General features: G+C 40.9%; 1 protein-coding gene and 1 non-coding gene across 2 annotated transcripts in view; both read left to right on the top strand.

Moving 5' to 3' along the window:
* Positions 1 to 22,532, top strand: part of KCMF1 (potassium channel modulatory factor 1) — a 78,001-nt gene extending 55,469 nt beyond the window's left edge. The window contains exons 4-7 of the mRNA XM_018055388.1: positions 10,458 to 10,559; positions 13,835 to 14,009; positions 15,993 to 16,275; positions 20,412 to 22,532. Of these exons, the coding sequence (XP_017910877.1) occupies positions 10,458 to 10,559; positions 13,835 to 14,009; positions 15,993 to 16,275; positions 20,412 to 20,673 (822 nt within the window). The 3' untranslated portion in view covers positions 20,674 to 22,532. The remainder of the gene's footprint in view (positions 1 to 10,457; positions 10,560 to 13,834; positions 14,010 to 15,992; positions 16,276 to 20,411) is intronic.
* TRNAE-CUC lies at positions 14,177 to 14,249 on the top strand. Its single transcript has one exon. It is a non-coding gene; the product is annotated as a tRNA-Glu (tRNA).

Here is a 24,338-nt window from a genome sequence, read left to right as displayed (position 1 = left end):
CAATGGTATTTTATTGAATTAACATAGGACTTGAAAAATACCTCTGCTTCAGGCAGCTATCTTGCTGCTGCTCAACTGCACTTAGATTACAGAAGACTGGTATTTGTGTTTTTCATTACTTTTGATGCAGAACACTTTCTATTTTATAAATTACTTTTTTCTATCTCTAGTATTTGGCTAACTTTGCACATTTTTATAATAGCTATTTTGAGCACATTTACTTATCTAAAATCAGACAGTAGTAATATTCTCGCCTATTAAGGGTGGTATCTTTTTGCCTTTTCATACTGTTCATGGACTTCTCAAGGCAAAAAATTTGGAAAACTGCTCAGCAGTGGCCACAGGACTGGGAAAGGTTAGTTTTCATTCCAGTCCCAACGACGGGCAATGCCAAAGACTGTTCAAACTACCACACAGTTGCACTTATCTCACATGCTAGCAAAGTAATGCTTTAAAATTCTGCAAGCTAGGCTTCAGCAGCTAGCTGAACCACAAACCCCTAGATGTTCAAGCTAGATTTAGAAAAGGCAGAGGAACCAGAAATCAAATTGCCAGCATCTGTTGGATCATGGAAAAAGCAAGAGAATTCCAGAAAAACATATACTTCTGCTTCATTGACTATGCTAAAGCCTTTGACTGTGTGGATCACAATAAACTATGGACAGTTCTTCAAGAGAGGAATACCAGGGACAGGAACACCAGGCCACCTTACCTGCCTCCTGAGAAAGCTGTATGCAGGTCTTCTTGCAATGGTTAGAACCAGACATGAAACACAGACTGGTTCCAAAAGGAGTACATCAAGGCTGTATATTGTCACCCTACTTATTTATTTAACTTATATGCAGAGTACATCATGTGAAATGCCGGGCTGGATGAGGCACAGGCTGGAATCAAGATTGCCAGGAGAAATACCAGTAACGTCAGATATGCAGATGACAGCAACCTTATGGCGGAAAGCAAAGAGGAACTGAAGAGCCTCTTGATGAAAGTGAAAAAGGAGAGTGAAAAGGCTGGCTTAAAATTCGACATTCAAAAACAAAGATCATGGCATCTGGTCCCATCACTTCATAGCAAATAGGTGGGCAAATAGTGGAAACAGTGTCAGACTATTTTCTTGGGCTCCAGAATCGCTGCAGATGGTGACTGTAGCCATGAAATTAAAAGACGTTTGCTCCTTGAAAGAAAAGCTGTGGTCAACTAGACAGCATATTAAAAAGCAGAGACATTACTTTGCCAACAAACATCGATCTAGTCAAGGCTATGGTTTTTCCAGTAGTCACGTATGGATGTGAGAGTTGGACCATAAAGAAGACTGAACGTCAAAGAATTTATGCTTTTGGACTGTGGAGGAGAGTCTTGAGAGTCCTTTGGACTGCAAGGAGATCAAACCAGTCGATCCTAAAGGAAATCAACCCTGAATATTCATTGGAAGGACTGATGCTGAAGCTGAAAATCCAATACTTTGGTCACCTGATGCGAAGAACTGACTCATTAGAAAAGACCATGATGTTGGGAAAGATTGAAGGCGGGAAGAGAAGGGGACGACAGAGGACCAGATGGTTGGATGGAATCACTGACTCAATGGACATGAGTTTGAGCAAGCTCCAGGAGATGGTGAAGGACTGGAAGCCTGGTGTGCTGCCATGTATGGGGTCGCAGAGTCAGACACAACTGGGCGACTGAACAACAACAAAGGGTGATATAGCCATTGGTTTCCCAGTAGATTTTTGAGTTGATATTGATAGGAGGGAAGGAAATGTTAGGAGGCACGTTGGGGATTCTAGGTTGTTCTAGGATAATTCTGTTTATATGGGTGTCATGATATTTTAAAAGATGTTTCTGTGAAAAATTAGTTCCTTTAGGTGATGTGAAAACCAGAAGGGGAGTCTTTTAAAATATTATGAGAATCAGATGATGATAGCTTTTCCAAGAAAGTGTCATGCCTAGTATTTCAGAATATGTGGTTACCATGGGTAGGTGTTTTTGCTCTGTACCTTCCTCTGTGTTGATATAAACTCCCATAGGGGAGATGAGTAGGCTGTTTGCAGAATGGGAAAAGCACCCAGTATGAAGGGGAGTGCTGGGAAGAGAGCAGTGCATGTAGAGACATTAGTTTTGAGGTTTTCTTTGGCCACTGATTTGATTTCTTCTTTGTCCTGTAAAACACTGATTCAGTATCCAAACAGCTAATTTCAAGGTAGTGCATAGTAATGGAGCTTCTTTTCGGAAGGCATGCAGAAAAATGTGTAGAAAGTGTGGTATAAATTAAAGATGGGAGCCCCCTGACAGCTGTTGGCAAATTGTAAGGTAGCTTGGATGTTCTTAAGCACTTTTCCCCACCTTGTCTCTTCTTCTCTTGGTACCCCTTCTTTTCCCATTGTGCTCCTCAGGTTAAAAAAAAAAAGAAAGAAAACTGGTTAAGAGAATTATTTAAGATGCCAGTCTTGGTATTCACAGCTGAGGTGTATTTTTTCTAGGAAATCCTACCAGACTCAGCCTCACTTGACATCATTAAGCTCTGGAGAAGAGGAGCCTACAGAGCTGCTGTAGACTCTAATTTAAACTCATTATAAGCAATATAAACCCTACCTAACTTAGGTAGAGTCATCTGTGAGTTTCCACTAAAATTGTCTCTGGCTTTGGGTCCAGCATTCCCTGTACCTATCCCCCTGTGGCTTGAAGGTGCTTACCAACACCGCCTAACAACACAAGATGCCTCTTTCCTTTTCTTTCTCTAAGCCTGCAGGTGAAATATGTAGCTTACCCCAGGATGGATGAAAACGGTAAAGCTTTGTTGTTGTTTAGTCGCTAAGTCATGTCCGACTCTGTGACCCCATGGACTGTAGCCCATCAGGTTCCTCTCTCCAGGAATTTTCGAGGCAAGAGTACCAGAGTGGGTTGCCATTTCCTTCTTCAGGGATCTTCCCAACCCAGGGATCAAACTCAAGTCTCCTGCATAGGCAGGTGAATTCTTTATCACTGAGCCACCAAGGAAGCAACAATCAAGCTTTCATTGGGGTTTTTCTTCTAAGTGTTCATGGACATAATTGCCCACATTCAGAGTGACCTGTGAACAGGATAAAGAAATGGGACTGCTCTGACCACTTTGGAATTATTTTTCATTAAGGCTAAATTGATGTTTTTTCAAGTTTTATGAGTTCCCAACACATCAGTATACACATGGAATTCTAATTTATGTCAGGAAACATGTTTGAAACCAAAACTTTAATTATTTAGTACTTTTAAACCATAGATAAAAATGTAAAGGAAAACTGAAATTTTTATGTTTAACAAAAACTCCCTAACATTCTAAATGCTGCTCTTTGGAAGCAGGCAACATTCCCAACCCAAGCATTAAAATGGGAAAATGGAACTGAGGAGAAAAATAAATTCAGTACGAAGTGGCTCATACTTAATTATAAGTTAATTTGAGTGTTCCAGTGCAACAACAGAAAGCGAAATTATAATTGAGTTAAATAGTGTGCTCCCTCAGCTCTTGAAAGAACCTGTACTGTGTTGGACAGATGGCCAAGGTGCACGTAGCTACAAGCTAGATGCTTCTAAGAAGAGCCCAGAGGTTTATTGCCCATGTAGCACAGATTTTCCACTTTTTGTATCTTCTCAAAGCAAAACTTCACCCTTCAGCCTTATTTTCATTATATCTACAGTTCTGATCAGATAAACTACTTTTAAGTTGGCAAGAGAGCCGAAACCCTGGAGTTACCAGTTAGCCTTAGCAACTGTTAGCTCAGTAGAATGCCACTTCTGTTTTTTGTATGAGGATTAAAATGTAATGCATGTAAGGGGTTTTGTGTGTCATCGTTTTAAATTCTAATAGCTTCTCCAGGACCATCACTTTTCAGTAAAAGAAACTGTTAAAAACACCCCCACTGGGGACTTCCCTGGTGGTCCAGTGGTTAAGACTCTGTGCTCCCAGTGAGGGAACCAGAGTTCAATTCCTGGTTGGGAAACTAAATCCTACATGTATCAGTGAAGATCCTGCACAATCAAATAAATAAAAATAAAACCAGAAAACACTCCCATTGTACTGCAGATGACTGGAAAATCTGCCTTACAGAATAAACCTAGGTTATTTCTAGAGGTGAATTCAAGAGCCCCTTAAAAAGGAAGACACGAATTGTGTCCCAGACGTGCTGCTTAAGTGCTTAGTCGTGTCCGACTTTTTGCGATCCCATGGACTGTAGCCCGCTGGGCTCCTCTGTCCATGGGGATTCTCCAGGCAAAGATACTGGAGTGGATTGTCGTGCTCTTCTCCAGGGGATCTTCCCAGCCCAGGGATCGAATCTCCGTCTCTTATATCTCCTGCATTGGCAAACAGGTTCTTTACCACTATCACCAGACATAAATGTCTGGAAGCCCCAGACATAAATTGTACCTAAATATTTACTCAGTAAATACTTAATTAGTTAATCCATGTAGCAAAACTATACAATATAACAAATATAGCCAGTCAGAACTTTAACTTTACCCAGTTATCTGGACTTCACAGCATAAGTCCTTTACTTAATGGAAATTAGGACCCAGTTGAAAAGAGCAGCACAGAAAGAAGTGTGGTTATTGTGCTTCAGGAGTTGCCCCTATCTTAAATGACACACACAAGGCTTTAATTTGTTTGAATTTACTACATAATCTGTCTCTATATATTTTGTTTAAAAAAAGGAAGACCCAGACCAACTTTTAAAAGAGGCTATTTTTGGAAATGTCCTTTAGATACCTGGTTTGGAACTCAGAGCATGATAAGCATATAAGTTGGCAGAACACATCAAGTGGGGAACTTTGTTTTTTGTTTTTTTCATGAAGTGAACTTTGATTTCAAAGCTAGCTTGGGAAGGCCTAAGTAACCTTATACTAGAAAGTTAGTGTAGTATTAACACAGGAGAATTATGTGTTTTTTCTTGTCTGATTACTGGAAGGAAAAAACACATTCACATAAAGAAATAAGCAGAGCTTTTCTGGAGACAGTAGAGTTATGGCAGCAGACAGCTTCTCACTGCACTTTGATTTTGCTTTAGAACTTGTCAATCCTGAGGGACAAGGGTATTGTGATCTTTTCAATCATGATTAACTTCATAAGTTGACTCACAGCTGTAATAAAGGAATGAAGAATGGAAAAGGAGTTTTCAAGAAATGACAGGGAAACACGGAGCAGGGGCTGTAGAAGGCCTTGTGTGTGAGAAAAAGTGGGGGTGCCTGAGCAAAAGTTAACTGAGTTGTTAGCTCTAATTGAGGAAACCGATAGAACACAGTATTTACTTTACTCCACTCTGCCCCCAGACGGATAATGTTAGAAGGAAGGCTGTTCTAGGTCATGCCTGCATCAGTTATTAAGGACAGTTTGGAGAGGGAAGCATTTGCTGGTCTTACTCAAGACCCTGTATGTCCTTGTAGTTCTCAGTGTGTCTCTCCAAGCATTAACCAGGAGCATTGCTTCTAATACATCATGTGAAGTAGCGCTTTTTGAAGTCGTCAGATTCTGGGAATATAAAGCACGATGGCTGTCAGCATGAAAGTGAAAGTGAAGTTGCTCAGTCGTGTCCAATTCTTTGCGACCCCATGGATTGCAGCCTAAGCAGCTCCTCTGTCCAGGGGATTTTCCAGGCGAGAATATTGGAGTGGGGTGCCATTTCCTTCTCCAGGAGATCTTCCTGACCCAGGGATCAAACCCAGGTCTCCTGCATTGCAGGCAGACGCTTTACCGTCTGAGCCACCAGGGAAGTCTGTCAGCGTGGTAAACTTAAAACAGGGCCTCTACACACACCGTATGGCATGTCTAAAAAGCAAACTGGCTTTTCTGACACAACTGGAGAAAAATGCCAAAAGGAGTCAGGATTTTGTGAATTGAGGTAGCCCTTGAGAATGGGTGTTATTTCAAAAAGTGGACAGAATGGGAAGGAATGGCATTACTCAGAGGGAAGAGACATGAACCAGGATTCAGTGACAGAAACAACATGGTAGGTGGAGAGGATAGAGAGTCATCGATTGTTGCGGACTTGGGTGGGAAACAAAATCAAATGCGCCAGATGGGGCCAGATAGTAGAGAACCTTTAAAACCAGAGTATTTGTCCACCAAGGAATGACCTTGCTCCACCCTCATGCCATCTCAGCTCTCAATTCGGAAAGGAAAGATAGTAGGGTTTGAGTGATTCTGTAGTTCTTTTGAAACATGATGAACTTAAACATAGTGATTATGTGGATGAACATAAATCCAGAAAGGGTAGAATTTACCCCGAAGCATTTGCTTCCTATTATAGGAGCATAATCATCAGAGAAATGACGCTTCAGACATCCAGTGTCATCAGAAAGTAATAGTAGATGATGATGTAAGGGAAATCACAGCCTTTGAACCTGTATTCTCAGAAGGAAAATGTTTCTCATGGATCTAAAATTAGAACAGAAAAAGAAATCAAGCTTGTGATCCAGAAACCTAGTCAAGAAGTGCTGATTGCCAAGGCAGTTATTTCACTTAAGGCATTTGCTGTTGAGAAGAAGGATGGTGTCCCAGGATCTGAGATGAAGGGCAGAGGCAAGGGGTCTGGGAAGATGGTGCATCAAAGTGGATCATCCTGCTGGTGGAGAAGGAGCCTGGCTCCTCAGCAGGTGCTGAGTGATTTGGTGAAAGACCAGTTTCTCTAATGCTGCAGTCTAGGTTCCAGGTTATATGCTGGATCATAAGCAGTTTTTTAAAATGCATTTTTCTGTAGCAGTAAACAAAACCGGCAAAAAAACATATTGTGAAGTCTATCCAAAAAAGGGGAGGAGAGAGGAAGAGAACTCACCACATCATAGGAACTTAACTCTTCTTCTCTTGTTTTAAAGCACTGAACAGAGCCAGACAGAGAATACCATCTGAAGGGGGTGTTCCAATTCAAGAAAGAGGCTGGGGGAAATCCAAACTTGCTTTAGACTGGTTGCTAATTGTAGTGGGGGCTGGCTTAAAAGCAAGCTGATTTTTTTTTTTTTTAATGCACATAACCTGTCATAGGGAAAAGGTTTTGTAAGTTCAGTAGTGACTTATAGCATTTTAGCTAATGACTTCAGGAGGTGTGTTCTAGACACTGGTCACACAGGTGACCACCCATGTTAAGGATTTGCACTGACTGGTTGCTCGCTGGCCATCATGCCCTGGGACCATACAAAAAATGGAAACTCCATTATGTTTTTGGCATGGGGTCTTACCTCAGCGCATTGGTAAAGGCTCCCACAGGTGCTGCAGATAAAAAGCAGGACTGATGGTGACTCAGTGGCAGGATGAAGCAGAGGGAGAAGACTCAAGGGAAAGCAAAGACTGAGAATATCAAGGACATTGTGAATAAGAAGGTAGCGGGGTAGCGGGACAACATTTGGTGTTTCACACAACAGGGTAAGTATTATTTTGCAATACCATTGTATATTTAAGCAGTGTTTACCAAGCTTTCTAATTATAAACTAACTGGGATCCTTCTCAAAAATACAGACTCTCAAACCTAGAATCACTTTCTAGGCAGGGGTCTAGGAAACTCTATTTTTAACAAATGCTCCAGATGAATGATATCCTTAGACAAGTTTAGGAAACACTTAGGCCAATTCAGTCAGCCTTAATAATGTCAACAAATTGTTGTGATTTTTTTAAATTGTATTTTATTTTAGTATAGTTGATTTATAGTGTTAATTGTCATAATTTTGAGTTAATGTAAATTAATGGACTTTTCTTGTCCTAGTGATAGGTACTGTTGTATCATGTGGCAGTAGAATTATGATAAATATCAGTGTTGACAGACTCATAATTTTAGGGTCAGTAGCTTATCCTTTGTGTGGAATTTGCCTGTCTTGTAAAACATATTAGGTGCTGTCTTGGGAAGTAAAGATGCACTCAGATATGCTGCATTTGTGCCCTTGGGTGCACAGTGGCATCTGCCCCTTTCCATTCTCACCTCATCTCTGTTCCTCCTGCCCCACTTCACTCTTGTTTTTCCCTCTTCCTCTTGTTCCCTGCATTGTCTCAGAAAGTACAACCTTGAGTTACCAAAGCTTTTATCCTGAAACATGAGTTCGCTTGCTCAATATAAAATGTAAAAACTTGCATGGTGGCCTCTGGTCCCATCAACACTTCATTTTCCCTTCCAGGTCCTCATTTGAATTAACTTCGTGTGACCCAAGGGTGGCAGCATCTTCCACTTGGTTCTCATCTAGTCTCCTGATTCTCCTGTGCCAGCTGCCGAGCTAGGTGGCCCTTCCACCCCAGTGATTCTTTACCCCTGATTACTAGGAAGTGTTTGTTTCTGTTTTATTTCTCTCTGGATGGAGCGGTCTGTATACCTTCATCCTGCCTTATCCCTATAGTAAAATCTAAAAGATTCTAAGTCACAGAACTGAAATTCTCAGACAGTAGTATATAGAAGGATCTTGATTTTTCTTTCTGTTTTACATCTCTAACTCAAGGGTGCTTTTTTCTAGTTTGCAGGAGATTATCAGTCTTACTGGAACATTCCTAGTATGTTTCGTTTCTGTGCTTCCCCATTCTGTCTTCCTTCCAGGAATGCATGTTCTCAAGGAGACTTCTCAGCTCAGTCCATTTACTTGCATCATCAGAGAACTGCAGCTTCTGTAGCTGTCTCCTTTGTGCAGTTCAGGTTATGCGTAGATTTTATCCAAAGACTAATCTAAAGGGAAGTACCTTAGAAGGAAGATGCCTTCCTTTATTTTCTTTTTGGATAACAATCTTATACATGCAACTGGAGATTGTTTTTGCTTGTCTAAACCATGTCAATGTTTTTGCTTTTAACAAATCTGGTCACAGTTCCCACAAAGAAAGAAATCACACTGTCCTGCATTTCTCAAAGAGTTTACAATCTATAGACAAGGCAGAAACGTGAAAAGTAAAATAAGTATATCAGACTCTACCCCACAGTGTCACACAGCACAGGAAGCTACACAGTAAAAGCCAACTTTCTGGTAAGGAGAGTTGATTATCTATAAACGTAAACAGATCCAGTTGCTTTTCTCTCTGACACAGAAAAAATGACCATCTTTCTGGCATCTTCTGGGAAAAGCATAAGCGTGTCTATGTGCTTCTTTCTCTCCTCTGCCTCAGAGGTACGTCCCATCGTGACCTCTCTCCTCCTTTTGCACACTGTCGTGCTTCAGTGTTTTTTTTCCTGAGCATCTTCAGTCTTCTTGATGCTGTTTCTCAGAGTCCTAAGGCAGATCATCAGGACAGCTGACTGTTTGCATATTAGGAGGAACTGGATCACCACAGTCTCCGGGACTTCCAGTTTCTAGCCATTAGAGACAGGGATTTGTGTTCGCTCAGGCTCTAGGATCAGACTAGTTTGTCTTCCCCCCATATCCCAGTGCTGTCTGTCCAGGTCTCACCTTTCTCCTGCCACCTCCTCTCCAGTGTCTCTCCTTTGCCACTCTACAGTGAGCCTGCAGCAAGGTTAATCAGGTGCCTGGTTTTACTCCCAGTGAAAGAACTTGGGCACATGACATATGCAGTGGCAAAGTTGAATCTCATATCCTACCCTCATCTCCCCAGTCCCTGGAGGGGCACAGGCCAAAACCTTCCACCGTCCAGGTCCTGGGGCTCCCTTTGGTTGTGCTCCTTAGCTCAGACTTTCCTTCTTGGCTCTGTTCTTTGAGATTGAAGTTCGTACTTCGGGGCTTGGCTCCCACTTTTAGGCTATCATCTGTCCAGTTGGATTTCTGAAAAAGTAAGCGCTTCAACCCTGAAAATTCCATGTTCTTTCTGTCCTTCCCTTCTCCTGCCTCCTATTTCACCACCTCTGTTGAAACTACTGTTTCAGAAACCACACTCCCAACCTCTCAAGCCTCCTCTGCTCTGATCACAAGCTTTTGTCCTGCCTCCGATCCCTCTGGGAGATAAAGTTCTAAAAATTATCTCTACCCCCTTTCCCCTCTTAGAAGTCCCATTCATTAATTAATAGAGCATATTTGCCTATTATCAGTTGTCATTGTCTGTCTTACTGTACCACGTTCAGGGTGGTTAAGTTTGTGCAGTTGCATTTTTAATAAGAGCTGTGCTGTCTTGTTCGGTGATTGGCCCTCGAGTCTAGGTTACTTTCGGGAAAATTATGTCTCAGCGTTTACCAGTCAGTCAGGACTTAGACATGAACGTGCACTAAATGGCGCACTGAAAAACTTTTTTATGAAAAATAGTTTGCTAGACCATGCAGACGAATTTGCCAGAGCTCCGATTTGACTGGTGTGTTTAGAAGTGTTGTCTGACCCCGACAAATGGTCTACTTCAGTGGAAAGTCACCACATCCAGGCCTGTGGCTCTTGTTCAGCCTCCACGCTGTACACTAGTTCAGGATCTGCTGTATTTTTGCCTGGTTAAAACATGGTCAAGGTAACAGTTACAATTAAGTATTCATCCAGAAAGATCCCTGATCAATGTTCATCGATAAGTAAATCTGCTTTCTCTGCTTTCATTTCAGATTTGTCCAATATGTGCAGCGTTGCCTGGAGGCGATCCTAATCATGTCACGGATGACTTTGCAGCTCATCTTACACTTGAACACAGAGCCCCTAGAGATTTAATATCCTTTGAGATGCAACAAGGGGAAAAGTTGTTTGCAGCATTTGTCATTGTGATCACTTTTAAGGGCAGTATTCATAAGGAAAAAACTAACCTCCGAATTTTCTTAGTTGATTTGACATTTTCCTAAAAGTGATACAGCTTTGAGGTGCAATTTCTTATTTCTCTTTTTCCGCGCTGTGACCATTAAATGAAAAGTGCTCAGTAAGTGAAATTCACTTGCTTATTATCTTCAGTTCTTTGCCATCAGGATTATTATTTTTTTTAAGACAATTTGACCAGGTTACAAGTCTTCAGGAGGGTGTTTTCATACAGAAGTGGAAAATGTTAATCCAAATTAAAATATGGTTAGTGCATTAACTGTATGGATGTGTTCTCTGTTGCCATAGTCTCTTATAGGCTGGGTGGTGGGCAGGTGTGCCCTGTGGGGCTTCTTGCCCATCTGAGTAGGACAGCATAAGGTCAGATCCAGTTCTAAATTTCTTTCCCACTTTGATTTCTGCTTCTCCTCCCAAGCCAGTCTCATGATGGTTTCTGACAGTATTCTCTATACTCTGCAAGAGATTACTGGCCCACCAGAGTACATTGATTTGTAGACTTGGTGCTTCTGGTTTCAAGTTATGAATTGTCTTTCTAAAACTATCACGTATTAACTTAGGACTAAGTGCTCTTGGGAAGGTTTTAGTGTTCATTGCAGTCTGAAGCAATCAAAAGCTAATCACAAGCTTTCTCCCTGCCAGACTCCATTCTGATACCTTTGCTTGCCTCCTGGCAATCATAAGACAACCTTAGACTTGGTATTCCTATCCTTCAGCTCTCAACCCTTAATCGCAGAATGTAATTTTCTTATCAGAAATTTGACCCTTTAGAGTTTGGGGGAAGATAAGTGGAAACTAATGGAAAGCTTCCCTGGTTGCTCAGATGGTAAAGAATCCACCTGCAGTGCAGGAGACCAGGGTTCAATCCCTGGATCAGGAAGATCCCTTGGAGAAGGGAAATGGCAGCCCACTCCAGTATTCTTGCCTGGAGAATCTCACAGAGGAGCCTGGCAGGCTGCAGTCCATGAGGTGGTAGTAGTTGGACATGACAGAGCAACTAACACTTTCACTTTCAAGTGGAAACTAATAAAATAAAGCTATGGAACCTTCCTGAGAAATGAGAAGATCAGCCTGGTCTGAGCCAGTCTGGGGCAAGTACTGAATGAACAGAAGAGCCCACTCTTCCTCCTTCCTAAGTGCAGGGGATGCTAAAAGCAAAATGAAGGAAGTGGTGCTTACTTATTTTTTGTTTCCCCCAAGAACATGAAAATCCAAATGGGCCAAGAATACTTTTAGCCTGTTAGTTACTTCCCATTTTGTATAAAAGAATTATGTAACAATACCCAGAAGAGTTATACTTGATCCATTCTTCACTCCATCTTCATGGAGTAGCTAGGCAAAAAAGTTTTAAAAACCATGCCATTATCCTGCACTTCTCCAGCAGGTTCAAGGACCTCTAGTGAAATCAGCATCCATTCAGTAGAATGTCCCATGTCATCCACATCCATTTTTGTAGATGTGTATGAGTCTTTCATTACCAAGAAAAAATAAATTATGTAAAATATGAGAATAAGAGAAGTCATGTGCTGCATTTTAGATTACTAGCAACTATTATCTTTAAATTCTAGAAAGTAAAGTGGTGGCATAGCAGTTTTCCTGAAAATATAACTAATTTGTCAAGTTCTTCAAGTGCCACTATGTGATAATTTTGTTTGACATGAGAGAGTGACTGGTTTCTAAGCCTCTTTGTAACTAGGCTTTTTTTTTTTTTTTGGTACTTTGATAAAACTCTTCCTAAAGTGTACTTTTTATTTTTTTTAATTTTTTATTTATTTGGCAGGGCTTCCCTGATAGCTCAATTGGAAAAGAATTCGCCTGCAATACAGGAGACCCCGGTTGTGTCAGGCTCAGTGGTTGCAGTGTGGGCTTAGTTGTTCTGAGGCATGTGGAATCTTAGTTCCCAAACCAGATATCGAACCTGTGTCCCCTCCACTCCGAGGCAGATTCTTAACCACTGGACCACCAGGGAAATCCCTAAAGTGTACTTTTTATACTATTACAAATAAAGTGTGATGGTCATAACATCACTTTCTGTAGAGCCCAAGCCTGTGTCATGAATCCCATGCAAGAATGTGCATTGTGGCTGCCCACCCTGTCCCCGCATGACTCCTGAACTGGGAATCCAGCACAAAAGTTAGCCTGCATTATGTAGCTGTTCTGTTGGCTGCTTTTTGGTTTGTGTTTTGTTTGGGGAATTTTTTTTTTTAATTGGCGTAAAGTTGATTTACAATGTTGTGTTAGTTTCTGCTGAAGAACAAAGTAAATCAGTTATACATATATCCCCTCTTTTTTAGAATTCTCTTCCTATATATTGGCAGCTTCAAAAGAAAATCTCTTCCGTTATAACATGTGGCTCCCCCGGCCCCCCTCTCCCCTCCCTCCTCCTCGTACACTCACACTTGCCTGTGTAGAGACAGTGTTGTCTTCACAGGTTTTGGCTGCTGTTTGCTCCTCAGGACTTTCTTCAGTTTAACTCACACACGTGTGTAAGATGGTTTGACTTCTTGATAAACGTGCTGTTAACTCTGTGTGTCCACTTAACACAAGAAATTCGAATCTGGTTTTCTGCTTAACAACAGTATTAGGGGGAAAAAAAAGAAAAACACATTGACAGATTAAAACTGATAGTTGAAAGGAATCTTTGGCTCCTGAATTTAAATTATTTGTACTATTCCTTTCTTGTTACAGATGGTCACTGAGATTTGATTAGCCTGTATATTAGCACAACTCTCACCAGATATAAAAACTGATGGTTATTATTTGTGGTTACTGTGATATGAACATATATGGCTAAGGGAATATTTCCCTCTGGGTATCTGACCAGGTGGCATCTTTCACCTTGTCAGGTGATATTAACTCTGGCCCTTGTAGCTGGAACCTAGGAAGAGACTTCTTCCCGTCTGGAGAAACTTTTTTTTCTCCTTGAAAACATACACACATATACAATACAGACACACAGTATATACATACATTGCTTTATATTCCAGTGTCCATTTTTAGAGTTAACAGCCTTCATAGACATAGTTGTGCCATTTGTATTCTAAATGTGCTGTTTTAAAATGCTTACAATTTGGGAAATCTGCGTGCTTATCTTGCAAGGGCTCAAGTGACTTCTTTTATATATGTATTTTATTCTTACTATGAAATACCCGAGTCCTTTTCTTAACCTTGGAGTTATGATGAGTCGAGCGGCGTCCGACATGTACGTAGAATGTTTCACCCTGGCCGGGGGCTAGGAGGTCCTCGTGCGCGCAGATCAAACATGCACTTTACTAGCAGTTCTACTGGTGGACTTTCTTCTTCTCAGAGTTCATATTCTCCAAGCAATAGGGAAGCCATGGATCCTATAGCTGGTAAGTTAGTTTCACGTCCTTAAGGGAAATGGCCCGGGACGGGGGGCTTCCTTTCAATTGGGGGAGTAGGATTTATGTTTCAGTCTCATCACCCTCCTGTGTTCCTTGACAAAATTCCCTGAAATTTGATAAGTGTAAAATATGTTTAAAGTAGACCATGTAGGGAATTCCTGGGGGTCCAGTGGTTAGGATTCGGTACTCTCACTTCTGAGGGCCCAGGTTCGATCCCTGGTCAGGAAACTAAGATTCTGCAAGCCACATAGCACAAAAATAAAAATATTTTTAAAGTCGAGTAGAACACATAAAGTAGTTCATATTATTCTGGCATTTGTTTAAGTACTTAGAGGTTTAAAATGATAAGGAACGTCTGTGTTCTATTTGTGACCTCCAATGAAACCAAGAAAATCATAGAAGATTTCAGAGTTGAAAGACCTCCAGAATTCTGTGGTTCAACCTCCTTCGTAAGCACACAGATAAGAAAACTAATTGACAAGACTAAAGAAATAAGCTCTCTCATGGAATGAAGTCAAGTAGGAATGTTTTGTACTTGTCTTAATTTGAGAATTATATTGTTATGAAACATTCATGTTCTAATAGCTTGGGAAAGTCTTTAAAAAATCATTTGAACAGGTAATTTGTACCTGGATCTAATGCATGGCCAACCTGGACAACCGGCAGCAGAGCACTAAATTTGACAGTCAAAATGTCAGAAGTTGTTGTAGCCTGAGACCCTGAAAGACATGACCAAGCATTAAGAGTCCAGGAGCCTGGGCAAGACCAAAATGTGTGCACACAGTGGGATTTGCACCTGAAACATGCCGAATGTAAATCTGTCACCAAAAGTAGGAACAGTGTTACTCATAGAATCTTCTCTAAATTATGAGCTATTCAGTGTAAAATCTAATTCCAAATGTGCTTTGGGCATTTGGATGTACAAGAAGCCCCAGAAAAACTTGAGTTTGGGGGATTTTAAAAAAACACTGCTCCATCCAAAAGGAATATATTTACCTGCTGTCTTTGGTAGTAGGCTCTAAACATTAAGTGATTTCTGGGGGCAAAATTCAAATATGAGACATTTTCTCTATTCAGTTTTTTTCTTTCGGTGAAAATTATGTTAGTGATGGACTATATGAAAAAACGGTGTTAAGAACCTCAGGGATTAAACAACTGTGAGCAGTAAGGCAGAAACCTGCCCTGGAAATGAGTTTTAATGATGAAAAGCTTTGCCAGCCTGAGAATGTCCAAAAGGCAGCCATCAACTCCACACAAGCCACTGGGAGAAGGCAGGTGCTGCACCTCCCTTAGCTGAGAGGCTCCCAGCGAGCACAGCCTTGTGCAAACAGGAGTCTAAATAAAACAGGCTATGCAGTTGAGAGCCGGTCAGCCTCAGCGGTCATCACTGGAGCAGTGCCCTGTGACTCAGAGAGCAGCCCCAGAAGGTGCGAGAGAAAGGAGGCAGGGCGACCACAGTGAGAAACAATGCCGATCTCTCTCTCTGGTTTAATTCTGAGAGGCATTCAATCATTACATCAGTGTTGGAGTGCCCGCTGTGTGTCAGGCACGGTTCTAAGAACCAGGAAAGCCATGAGCAGTAGACTTACTCCCTGCTTTCATGGAGGTCATATTGAGAAGGCTTATATTATGCTTGGACCAGTGGATGAAACACCTTAAATACTAAATACCGAGAGAAAGGATAACTAAATCAACCCGTTATGCAAACAACTGAAAAACCAATTTGCTGTTTCACTTAGAAAGAATTATATGTGAGCTAATAGTCATACGTATGTTTACATTTCCCTCACACAACTCCCACCTCCAGAAGGCATCCTAAAACGTAGTAAGCTCCAAGCTGAGACTGTATGTTGCCCCAGGTTACCTTCCTGTTGATGATCACTTTGAATGTTCGTCTGGTAAAAGGATGATGGTAGCATTTTGTTTTCCTCCTACTGCAGTGGACATTAATGTCTTCATTTCCTCTGACAGAGCTTTTATCTCAGTTATCGGGAGTGAGACGTTCTGCAGGAGGACAGCTGAACTCCTCTGGCCCTTCCGCTTCTCAGTTACAACAATTGCAGATGCAGCTGCAGCTCGAACGGCAGCATGCCCAGGCGGCACGGCAACAACTGGAGACCGCACGCAACGCAACCCGGCGCACTAACACAAGCAGTGTCACCACTACAATCACGCAATCCACGGCAACAACCAACACAGCTAACACAGAAAGCAGTCAGCAAACGATCCAGAACTCCCAGTTTCTTTTAACAAGGTAGTTCATTCATTAATGTGACTTGGAGAAGTATTTTGTTAACACTGCAGTCTGAGATGACCTTTGCTCTTTTGTCCTTATGTGTGTTCTTAAAGCCTCGACCTTTGCTCAGACCTTTAAAACTCACAGAAATCTAATCAAAATCTGTATTCAGTATTGCCTCAAAACTAAGAAAAATAATTGTTTGCTTTAAATAAACTGGGCTTCCCAGGTAGCACTAATGGTGATAGCCCAGCTAAAGAATCCATCTGCAATGCAGGAGACCCTGGTTTGATTCCTGGGTTGGGAAGATCCCCTGGAAAAGGAAATGGCAACCCACTCCAGTATTCTTGCCTGAAGAATTCCATGGACGGAGGAGCCTGGCAGGCTTTACATTCCATGTGGTCGCAAAGAGTCAGACACAACTGAGCAACTTTCACTTAGATCAACTATGAATGCTGATAACCTTGTTCTAACAGTATCTCATCATCTGATAGGAATTTCCTTTCCCACATTGCCCATAAAACATGAACACAGTATCATTACATATATGGGACGTATTAGGTATAGTTACTGTCATAATTAACATTGCTTTCTTTTTATAGCCGGTTTCAGTCTGCTCTGAAATATCCCAAAGTACAAGCAAGATTTTATAGTGTGGTGGTTTTCTTCTGAGAATTTCTGAAGAAGTGAAATTTAAATGTTTGTGGTTAACATATACAAAAGTAGCTGTTTTAAAAAATGGTTTAGCACAGTGTAAAATATACGTAGAACACACAGTAAATGGCTCTGCTGGATGGAATAGAGTTCATATTTGTTCTTGAAAGCTACCATTAGCAACTGAATATGTTCCTCTGCTGAGACCTCACGGGCATTTTATGTGACTTTTAAAAATAAAAGAATTTTAGAAAGAGCAGTGATGAGTAGACACAGGGTCAGCAGATAATGAGCCTGGTTCTAATTTGGACTTTCAGTGGAACAGATAGGAATATAAAGTAAAAACTGTAAAGGAAGAAAATTAGTGGAATATAGCAGTTGCCTCCAAAAAGTAATGTGACAGATATTAGAAAAAAGCATTATTTCCATTTATCTCTCTCTTATCTCATGCTTCTAAACATCTCCTGTTAGTACAGTGGCACATGTGTATAGTTGTAAATAACATATTGTGGATGCAGAATAAAAAATACTTGGCAATTCCTGCAAATAGGACTCCTGTCAAGAGCCCCAGCTTTTACCAGTTTGGACCTTAGGCAAGTCACTTTACTTCTCCAGACTATAATTAAATTCTATCTTAATATCCCTTGAGTTTTGCCTCATTTGAGTGAGAATTGTTTCGAGGATTAAATGGGAGCACTGGTATGTGTATGCTCTAGTTCAATGTCTGGCGTATAACAAGAGCCCGATTAACAGTACTTATTATCATTTGTTACGGCTCTAAGGAGGAAATTTCCAAGTGAGAAGTTTACCTTTGGATTATTTCTGCAAAGTGAGTAACTATGCCTGATTATTACCAGAAAACGTTGCTTCAGCATAGAGCAATCACAGAGCCACAGATGGATCCATCCTTCTGCCACGTAACTTACCAGTAGGGACTGACAGACTGCAGGCTTCCAGCTTGCCGGGCTGGGTTCCGGCCTCAGAAAGGAACCCTACCAGTGTGTTGTCTGATGCAGGTTCGCTGGCCTGTGGGTGGAATGAATGTCCTGTCCCACTGCCCTTCAGAAGAGACATCTTCCACCTCTTTTCCACTCTGGTTTTATTTTGTTTTTGGAGCTCCAGCCTCAGTGAGCTTGATCTGGAACTTTTCTCTGTGCAGTTATTCTGCACCACCCCCACACCAGCAACCAGGAACAATAGGGTGGCCTCTGAGTGCTCTCCTTAGATCCTGGTGGTAGCTTCTGAAACGCCCCCTTCTGTCATCTGATACTGTACATTGCATAGTACCTAGCAATTGATAGACCACTCTCTACATCTTTCATTGTGTCATTAAATTCTGACTCATAAGGTTTATCTAAGGCAGCATTTCCTCCAAAATATTCCCTGGGACTTTGTATAGTCTAAGAAATATAAATAGTTATTTATGTTCAGTCAGTTTTGTTCCTGGGAAATAAGCTTGGGCAAAACTAAGTAACAAAAATAGTTTATCTACTGTTGAGCGTCTTCCAACTGCAAATACATAAATGTGCACACTGAGAATCTTCAAGCCCAGGAGAATGGCTGTGACATTTCCAAGTGGAAATCCTTGTCACTGGCCCACAGCTGTACTGTGATACATGCCTTGTCTTGGTCTGTTTGACTGGGGGCAATTTCTGCTCCCACTGTCTTGGAATTGATGGTGCAACAGTTTCTTTGGGATCCACCAATGGTGGACCTTTCAGAAACCAACTGTAAGTGCCTGTGTCAGATCCCAGTCTCTTGGCAATGGAGCCAGCTAGTTTTGCTCACCCCAGGCTGAAGCTTCTTACAAGCTTTGCAGTTACTTCCAGATCCCAGATGAAGACTGGCCCACCAGGAAATCTAGCCTTAGTGCTGTTTTTATCTCCCTCGCCCCTTCAGGAGTGAAATATATTCTCAGTTATTTCTTAAAAATCAAAACTGTAATATAAGAATTACATGATTTCCAAAAGTTGGGGGGGGCCTTAGCCTGCATGTTTCTAGTTTGCCTGTTTGCTATGTAAATAGTTGTCTCTGCATCTTTTCTCTTTATAATGGGTTTCACTTCAGTTTATTGTTCTTTTTAAGGCTTTTTCCAAAACTGAGAATGTGGAATGTACTTCATTTCTTAGCAGTTTCAAAGTTTTGATTTTGAATATGTAGCCTATTGCTCAGTCTCCTCTTCCAGTATATACTCTCTTGTATCCTGAATTTGGTTTTAATTATAAATGTCATCAGTCATTTCCTTTGGTGTGTGGATCTAATGTCCTTACTTTCCAGAGCCTTCTGTGTTCTTGCAGTTCTGAAATTTAGATCTTTTGTTTTCTGAGCCATTAATCTAATGGTTGAGTGGTTTGAACTTGATAGCTGTGAGATTTTTGAGCGTCACTTAACCTCTTCAGTTTCTTCTTCCCATAAATTGATAATAATGAAACCTAATTTATAGGATTAAGAGATTATCCATACAAAAAACACTTAAAGCCCATAGTGCCCGTCACATCTCCTGCATTGCTACTGTGAGATGCCCCCGTGCCTTCCAGCCCAGGTGGGACTGTGGAGACCAGGTGCTGGGTGCAGGTGAGCATGGGCTCCAGGTGCACCTGCTGCCCCTGGGGGTCACGCGTGCCTGCTGGACCTCCCTTCGCTGTTACCGTCTTCCTGTTTGATACTTTTCCTACCCCAGTGCTTCAATCAGTTTCCCTTTCTTTCTTGGACACTAAAAAATGTAGATAAATAAAATTAGCGATGAAACTAACCAGGACATTGCGTAAGTCATTTAACAGGTTGGTAATCCGAACATGCTAATATCTGTCCTGTCTCTGTGTTGCTGAACCAGGTTTCCCAGCGTGACACAGGTCTCAGAAGCGTGTGTGCCAGTTGAGCGTAGTGGGCCATTTTAAATCTCAGGTCAGCCTTGTGGCAGGCTCCTGGGTAGGAGAGCGTAGGTGCGCACATGCATGCTCATGCGTGTGTCTGTTTGTACATGTGTGTTTGCTCTCTCATGCTCCTGGCCGTATCTTTATTTTGGAAGAATTAGGTAGAAATAATAGAGAAAGGCCAAGAGAACTAGGATTTATTTTCAGTTGACTAGTTGCTATAGATTTTGTTTTTAGGACCAGTGTTGCTACTTTTCCTCTTTTTACTACCAACTGGTGAAATTCTGGTTAAGGAAATTACTACTTCCCCAAGCATCTGATCTGTTAGATTTTTTGTTTTCCTAGATTTTTCACCTCAGTTTTCTCTATAGGGAGTATGAGAAATCCCAATGTGTTTTTTCTCATTGAATCTAATTAAAGCATAGATTTGCACCTCAGGGTAACAGTATTGTTATCAGTGTGGGTAATTCACAGCCACATAATTAAGGAGGTAAATTAGAGCAAGGTGTTCCAATAATATGTCTTAGACTCTGTGGAGCTTGCATAACGTAGGACATTGTAGAAACTGACCATGCCATTGTTCCTTGACTTTTTACCAATGAGATCTTTTCTTTTTAATTTACGCAGGTTGAATGATCCTAAAATGTCTGAAACAGAGCGCCAGTCCATGGAAAGTGAGCGCGCAGACCGCAGCCTCTTTGTCCAAGAGCTCCTTCTGTCCACTTTAGTGCGCGAAGAGAGCTCGTCCTCAGACGAGGATGAACGGGGGGAAATGGCAGATTTTGGTGCTATGGGCTGTGTAGATATTATGCCTTTAGATGTTGCTTTAGAAAACCTAAATTTAAAAGAGAGTAATAAAGGAAATGAGCCTCCACCACCTCCTCTTTGATGACATCCCAATTCGCAGACAATGTCCTCTGTGCTGTATTTGCCAATGAAAGTGGACAACAACTATCTTGGGTTTGTTTGGTGATTGTAATTTCAGGTCTGTCACTCTTGTTACATTGTGTACATTCAAAAAGGAAGAGAGAAAAATATATATGATAATCATTTCCACTTAACTAATTTTTACTTCTAGCAGGTAAATGTAGGTAGCAGTGCAGGGGTGATCTCTGCTTCCTGCACCCTGACATGCAGAAGGCTCTCGTAATACTCCACATTCAAACTGAAGAGGAAAATGGAAATCTCTAATGAAGCTGCTGTGTGTATTTATGAATATTAATGAATAAAAACTGCTTGGATGGTTTACCTTAACTACTGCATGAGGTTTTTTGCAGCGTGCATGAGTTTTAGTGACCTTGTTATTTAAGAAATTTAAATACAAGGAGTAAAACTTAAAACAAACATAAAAGCCCAAAGCTTTCCCAAACATTATTCAATGGTTACGAGGCAAAAGAGTTCCTTGACAAAGTAGCTTTTGAATAATGTCTGCCTGAATCACCTTTCTTTGTGTGCCTCCTACGCACAAGCCAGCTCTGCAGTGGAACCTGGGGTCGTAGCCGGTGTCGCTCCGCCCTGTGTGACTGTCCCGTCGCCCTGTCAGTCATCTTCCGTGTGGAGCTCAGCCTGTCTAACTCATCCATAGAAGATACACCAGTACAGCTGCTGTGGGAATCTGCTGCAGGCGTCTGTGTGTCCTGAAAACAAGTCTTGTTCTCTTTGTTTAAAAAGTTCTTTTTGTGGTTGTTGAAAATTTTTTTCAATTGTTAAATATGTTCTATTCAGGTGTAGATGAATTTCATTTATTCACTGTTCAACAAAGTTAACCTGGATTATGTTGTCTTTGTTTTTGAAAATCTCACCTTCTCGATCATATGTTGCGTTATTTATGTATTTGCTTCATAGTTTTGCTGAGACAGATCAGTATCAGGGGAGCTTTGAGGATTTGCCTTCCCAGACTTTGTCAATATATTACAACCAAATTCTTAATGCTAAGTTTAGCACCTTTTTATTTATTGGGTTTTTTTTTCAAGCATAAAAAGTAAAGCCTTTTAATTGAATCATGCCACCTATATGCCTATATTATTAATCCTATGTGTAAAAAAAAAATTGTACAGCTTTTTTGGGTTTGTTTTGGGGTTTGAAGGGGCCGGGATATTTTTTTATTTTCTGTTCCAGTTTTTGTGCATAGACTTTCACAATAGCTCCAAGGCAGGGACAGTGGGTTTGGGGGTCGGGGAGGGGGCAGTTTTTGGAATGTAAATTTAGGACTTTTAAAAAAGGTGCGCACAGCTTCTGATAAATTTATAACTAGACTTAACCTAATCATGTCTTGTTCCAGTGCTCTCTCTCCTCCGAGCCCTTCCCTCTGTCTCCCCTCTCCTCCTATCTGTGTTTCTCTGTGTTTCTGCAACAAGCATACAGACTCGAGCACCCTCCGGTGTTCTCCTGAGAACTGTGAAGTCCATGCTCATTCAGATGTAACCAAAAAAGATGTCACCCCACATTTCTTTAAAAAAAAAAAAACTGTGGCTTCTCCTCCTCTGAAACTTCAGCCTCCAACAGTTTCCAGACACCCTAGCTTTGTTTTCTTTAGTCTCTGCGATGGAAAATGTTTTAAAGGAAATTCTACATAGGCTTCTGGTTACACTAGAAGTCCAGTCCAGTAGGGCTTTTTTTTTTTTTTTTTTTTTTTTTTCCAAATCAGTTGTTAAGACGTTTCCAAAACCAGTTTTCAAGCTGTGGTCTTTTCACACACATCTTCTGCACATACGTCACACATTTCAATAAAGCATTTTCAAGACTGTTGGCCACTTGGATTTCTTTGGTGTTGGTAAACTAGCCTAACCATTATTCAGAGATTATATATCTCTAACCTAGTTTTTTGTTTCTGTTTGTTTTTGTTCTTTTCATGTTTGACTTTGGAGGTCCTGATTTTGTATGAATGCATTACTTTGGATGTGAGAAATAGAAATTGTCAATTATATGCTTTCCCTTTTCTGCACAAATTCTGGGAAAATGTAAGATCCTTCCTTTTTTTAAACATGGTTTGAGGGAATAGCTGTAAGTCCAGTCAGGGCAGTTTAATTTAACTTAGATGATCAATTTGACACTTCAGAAGACCTAAAGGTTCATAAAATTCCATCTCATACAGAATACTGTGTATTATTTTTTACCAGATATTTTACAAATACCTCACCTCATCCTGTATGTAATCAATAATGTATTAGGGTAGAAAGACACAGATTATCAATATAAAAAATATATTTAAGCCCTTCAAATTCTTGTGTCCTTTTCTTTAGTTTCATAATTAACATCGTATTATTGGAATTACTGAATAAAAATAATTGCAAAGACTGATGTAGAGGAGAGAAAATCAATATACCATTGTTTATCTTGGCTACGGCTTCAGGTTTCTAAGAACTAGATCCTGAGTTTTGAGAGGTTTTGGTTTGGTTGAGTTTTGAGTGAGTTGTCTAGTGTGTAAGTTTGTAACTGTTCTGCAGTGCTTGTCTTTACTTCCTGTATGGAAGTAATTTAAATCTTTCTGCTCAAGATATTCTGTAAGAAATTTAACATCATGACTCATAGAACACCTTTCCTCCCCTACCCCCCAAAAAAAACTAGTGAAGAGGAAGACCTGAAGGGGATGTTGAAACTATTTTTTTTTCTATTTCTGCTATACTGTCTTTTAAGAATCCAGAAGTAATTCCTGTTAAATTGTAACTGGGGGTAGGGTTTCGTGGGCTTCCCACTCCTGGATATTTAGTCACGGAGAACAACGGAATTTTGGAATTTGGCTGAAATAGTAGAATCTACCTCTACCTCAGGTTTTCATTCATTTAGTTTTCTGAAATACTGAAGCTCTCTTGAACAAATAGAAACACCTGTGCTTTTATAACCGTGGTCATAGGATACGCGTTCTATGATTGGTTACAGTGAAATATTTGGGTTTGTATTCAGATTGTATCTGTCTTTTGTTTATTTTCTTTTTGAAACACAGAGTTGAAGCCTAGGTTATAGAGTAGATTCTTATTTCACTTATAATTAGACTCACGCAATATAAGAGAAGGCCCCTTTCCCTATGAACGATCCACAAAGAAGTGTAGTTTAGGAAAGCAGATTCCAGTACTGGACCAACAGAAACAATACAAAAATCCATCCATTCCGTTACCCTCCCCCCAGCTTTTTCCCTCTCAGTACTTAAATTTTCAATGACGTACAGAGATTTTATAATAAGCCTCTTTCTGGTCAGTGGGCCATAGTTAAAAGTAAGCAGTTCACGGAGTTCTCTGGATGGCCCCTCAGAGCAAGAGATCCACTTCACTTGTGCATTTTACTCCATGGGTCTTGAGACTCACAGACTTCAAAATCTCACTCTTTTTAAGGCTATATAAGGAAAGGTGGTCAAGAAGATAGTGGGAGGAGGTGGTTGGCGAAAGGGGGGTCTTCTGAATGAAGTCCCAGCCACTGAAAGTGTCCGATAAAACAGGTAAGTGGACTGTAACTGGAGTCTCGTGGTTAGCGCAGTAATGGGTAAAAAACTATCCGTAACAGTGGGTGCTAGAAGCTGTTTAACAAGTGTATCTGTTTTGTAGCATAAAGCCCCACATC

The sequence above is a fragment of the Capra hircus genome, chromosome 11 (assembly GCF_001704415.2).
Source record: "Capra hircus breed San Clemente chromosome 11, ASM170441v1, whole genome shotgun sequence".
Classification (NCBI taxonomy): Eukaryota; Metazoa; Chordata; class Mammalia; order Artiodactyla; family Bovidae; genus Capra; species Capra hircus.
The sequence above is the reverse complement of the archived record's forward strand: the minus strand, read 5'-3'. Positions and strand labels throughout refer to the sequence as shown.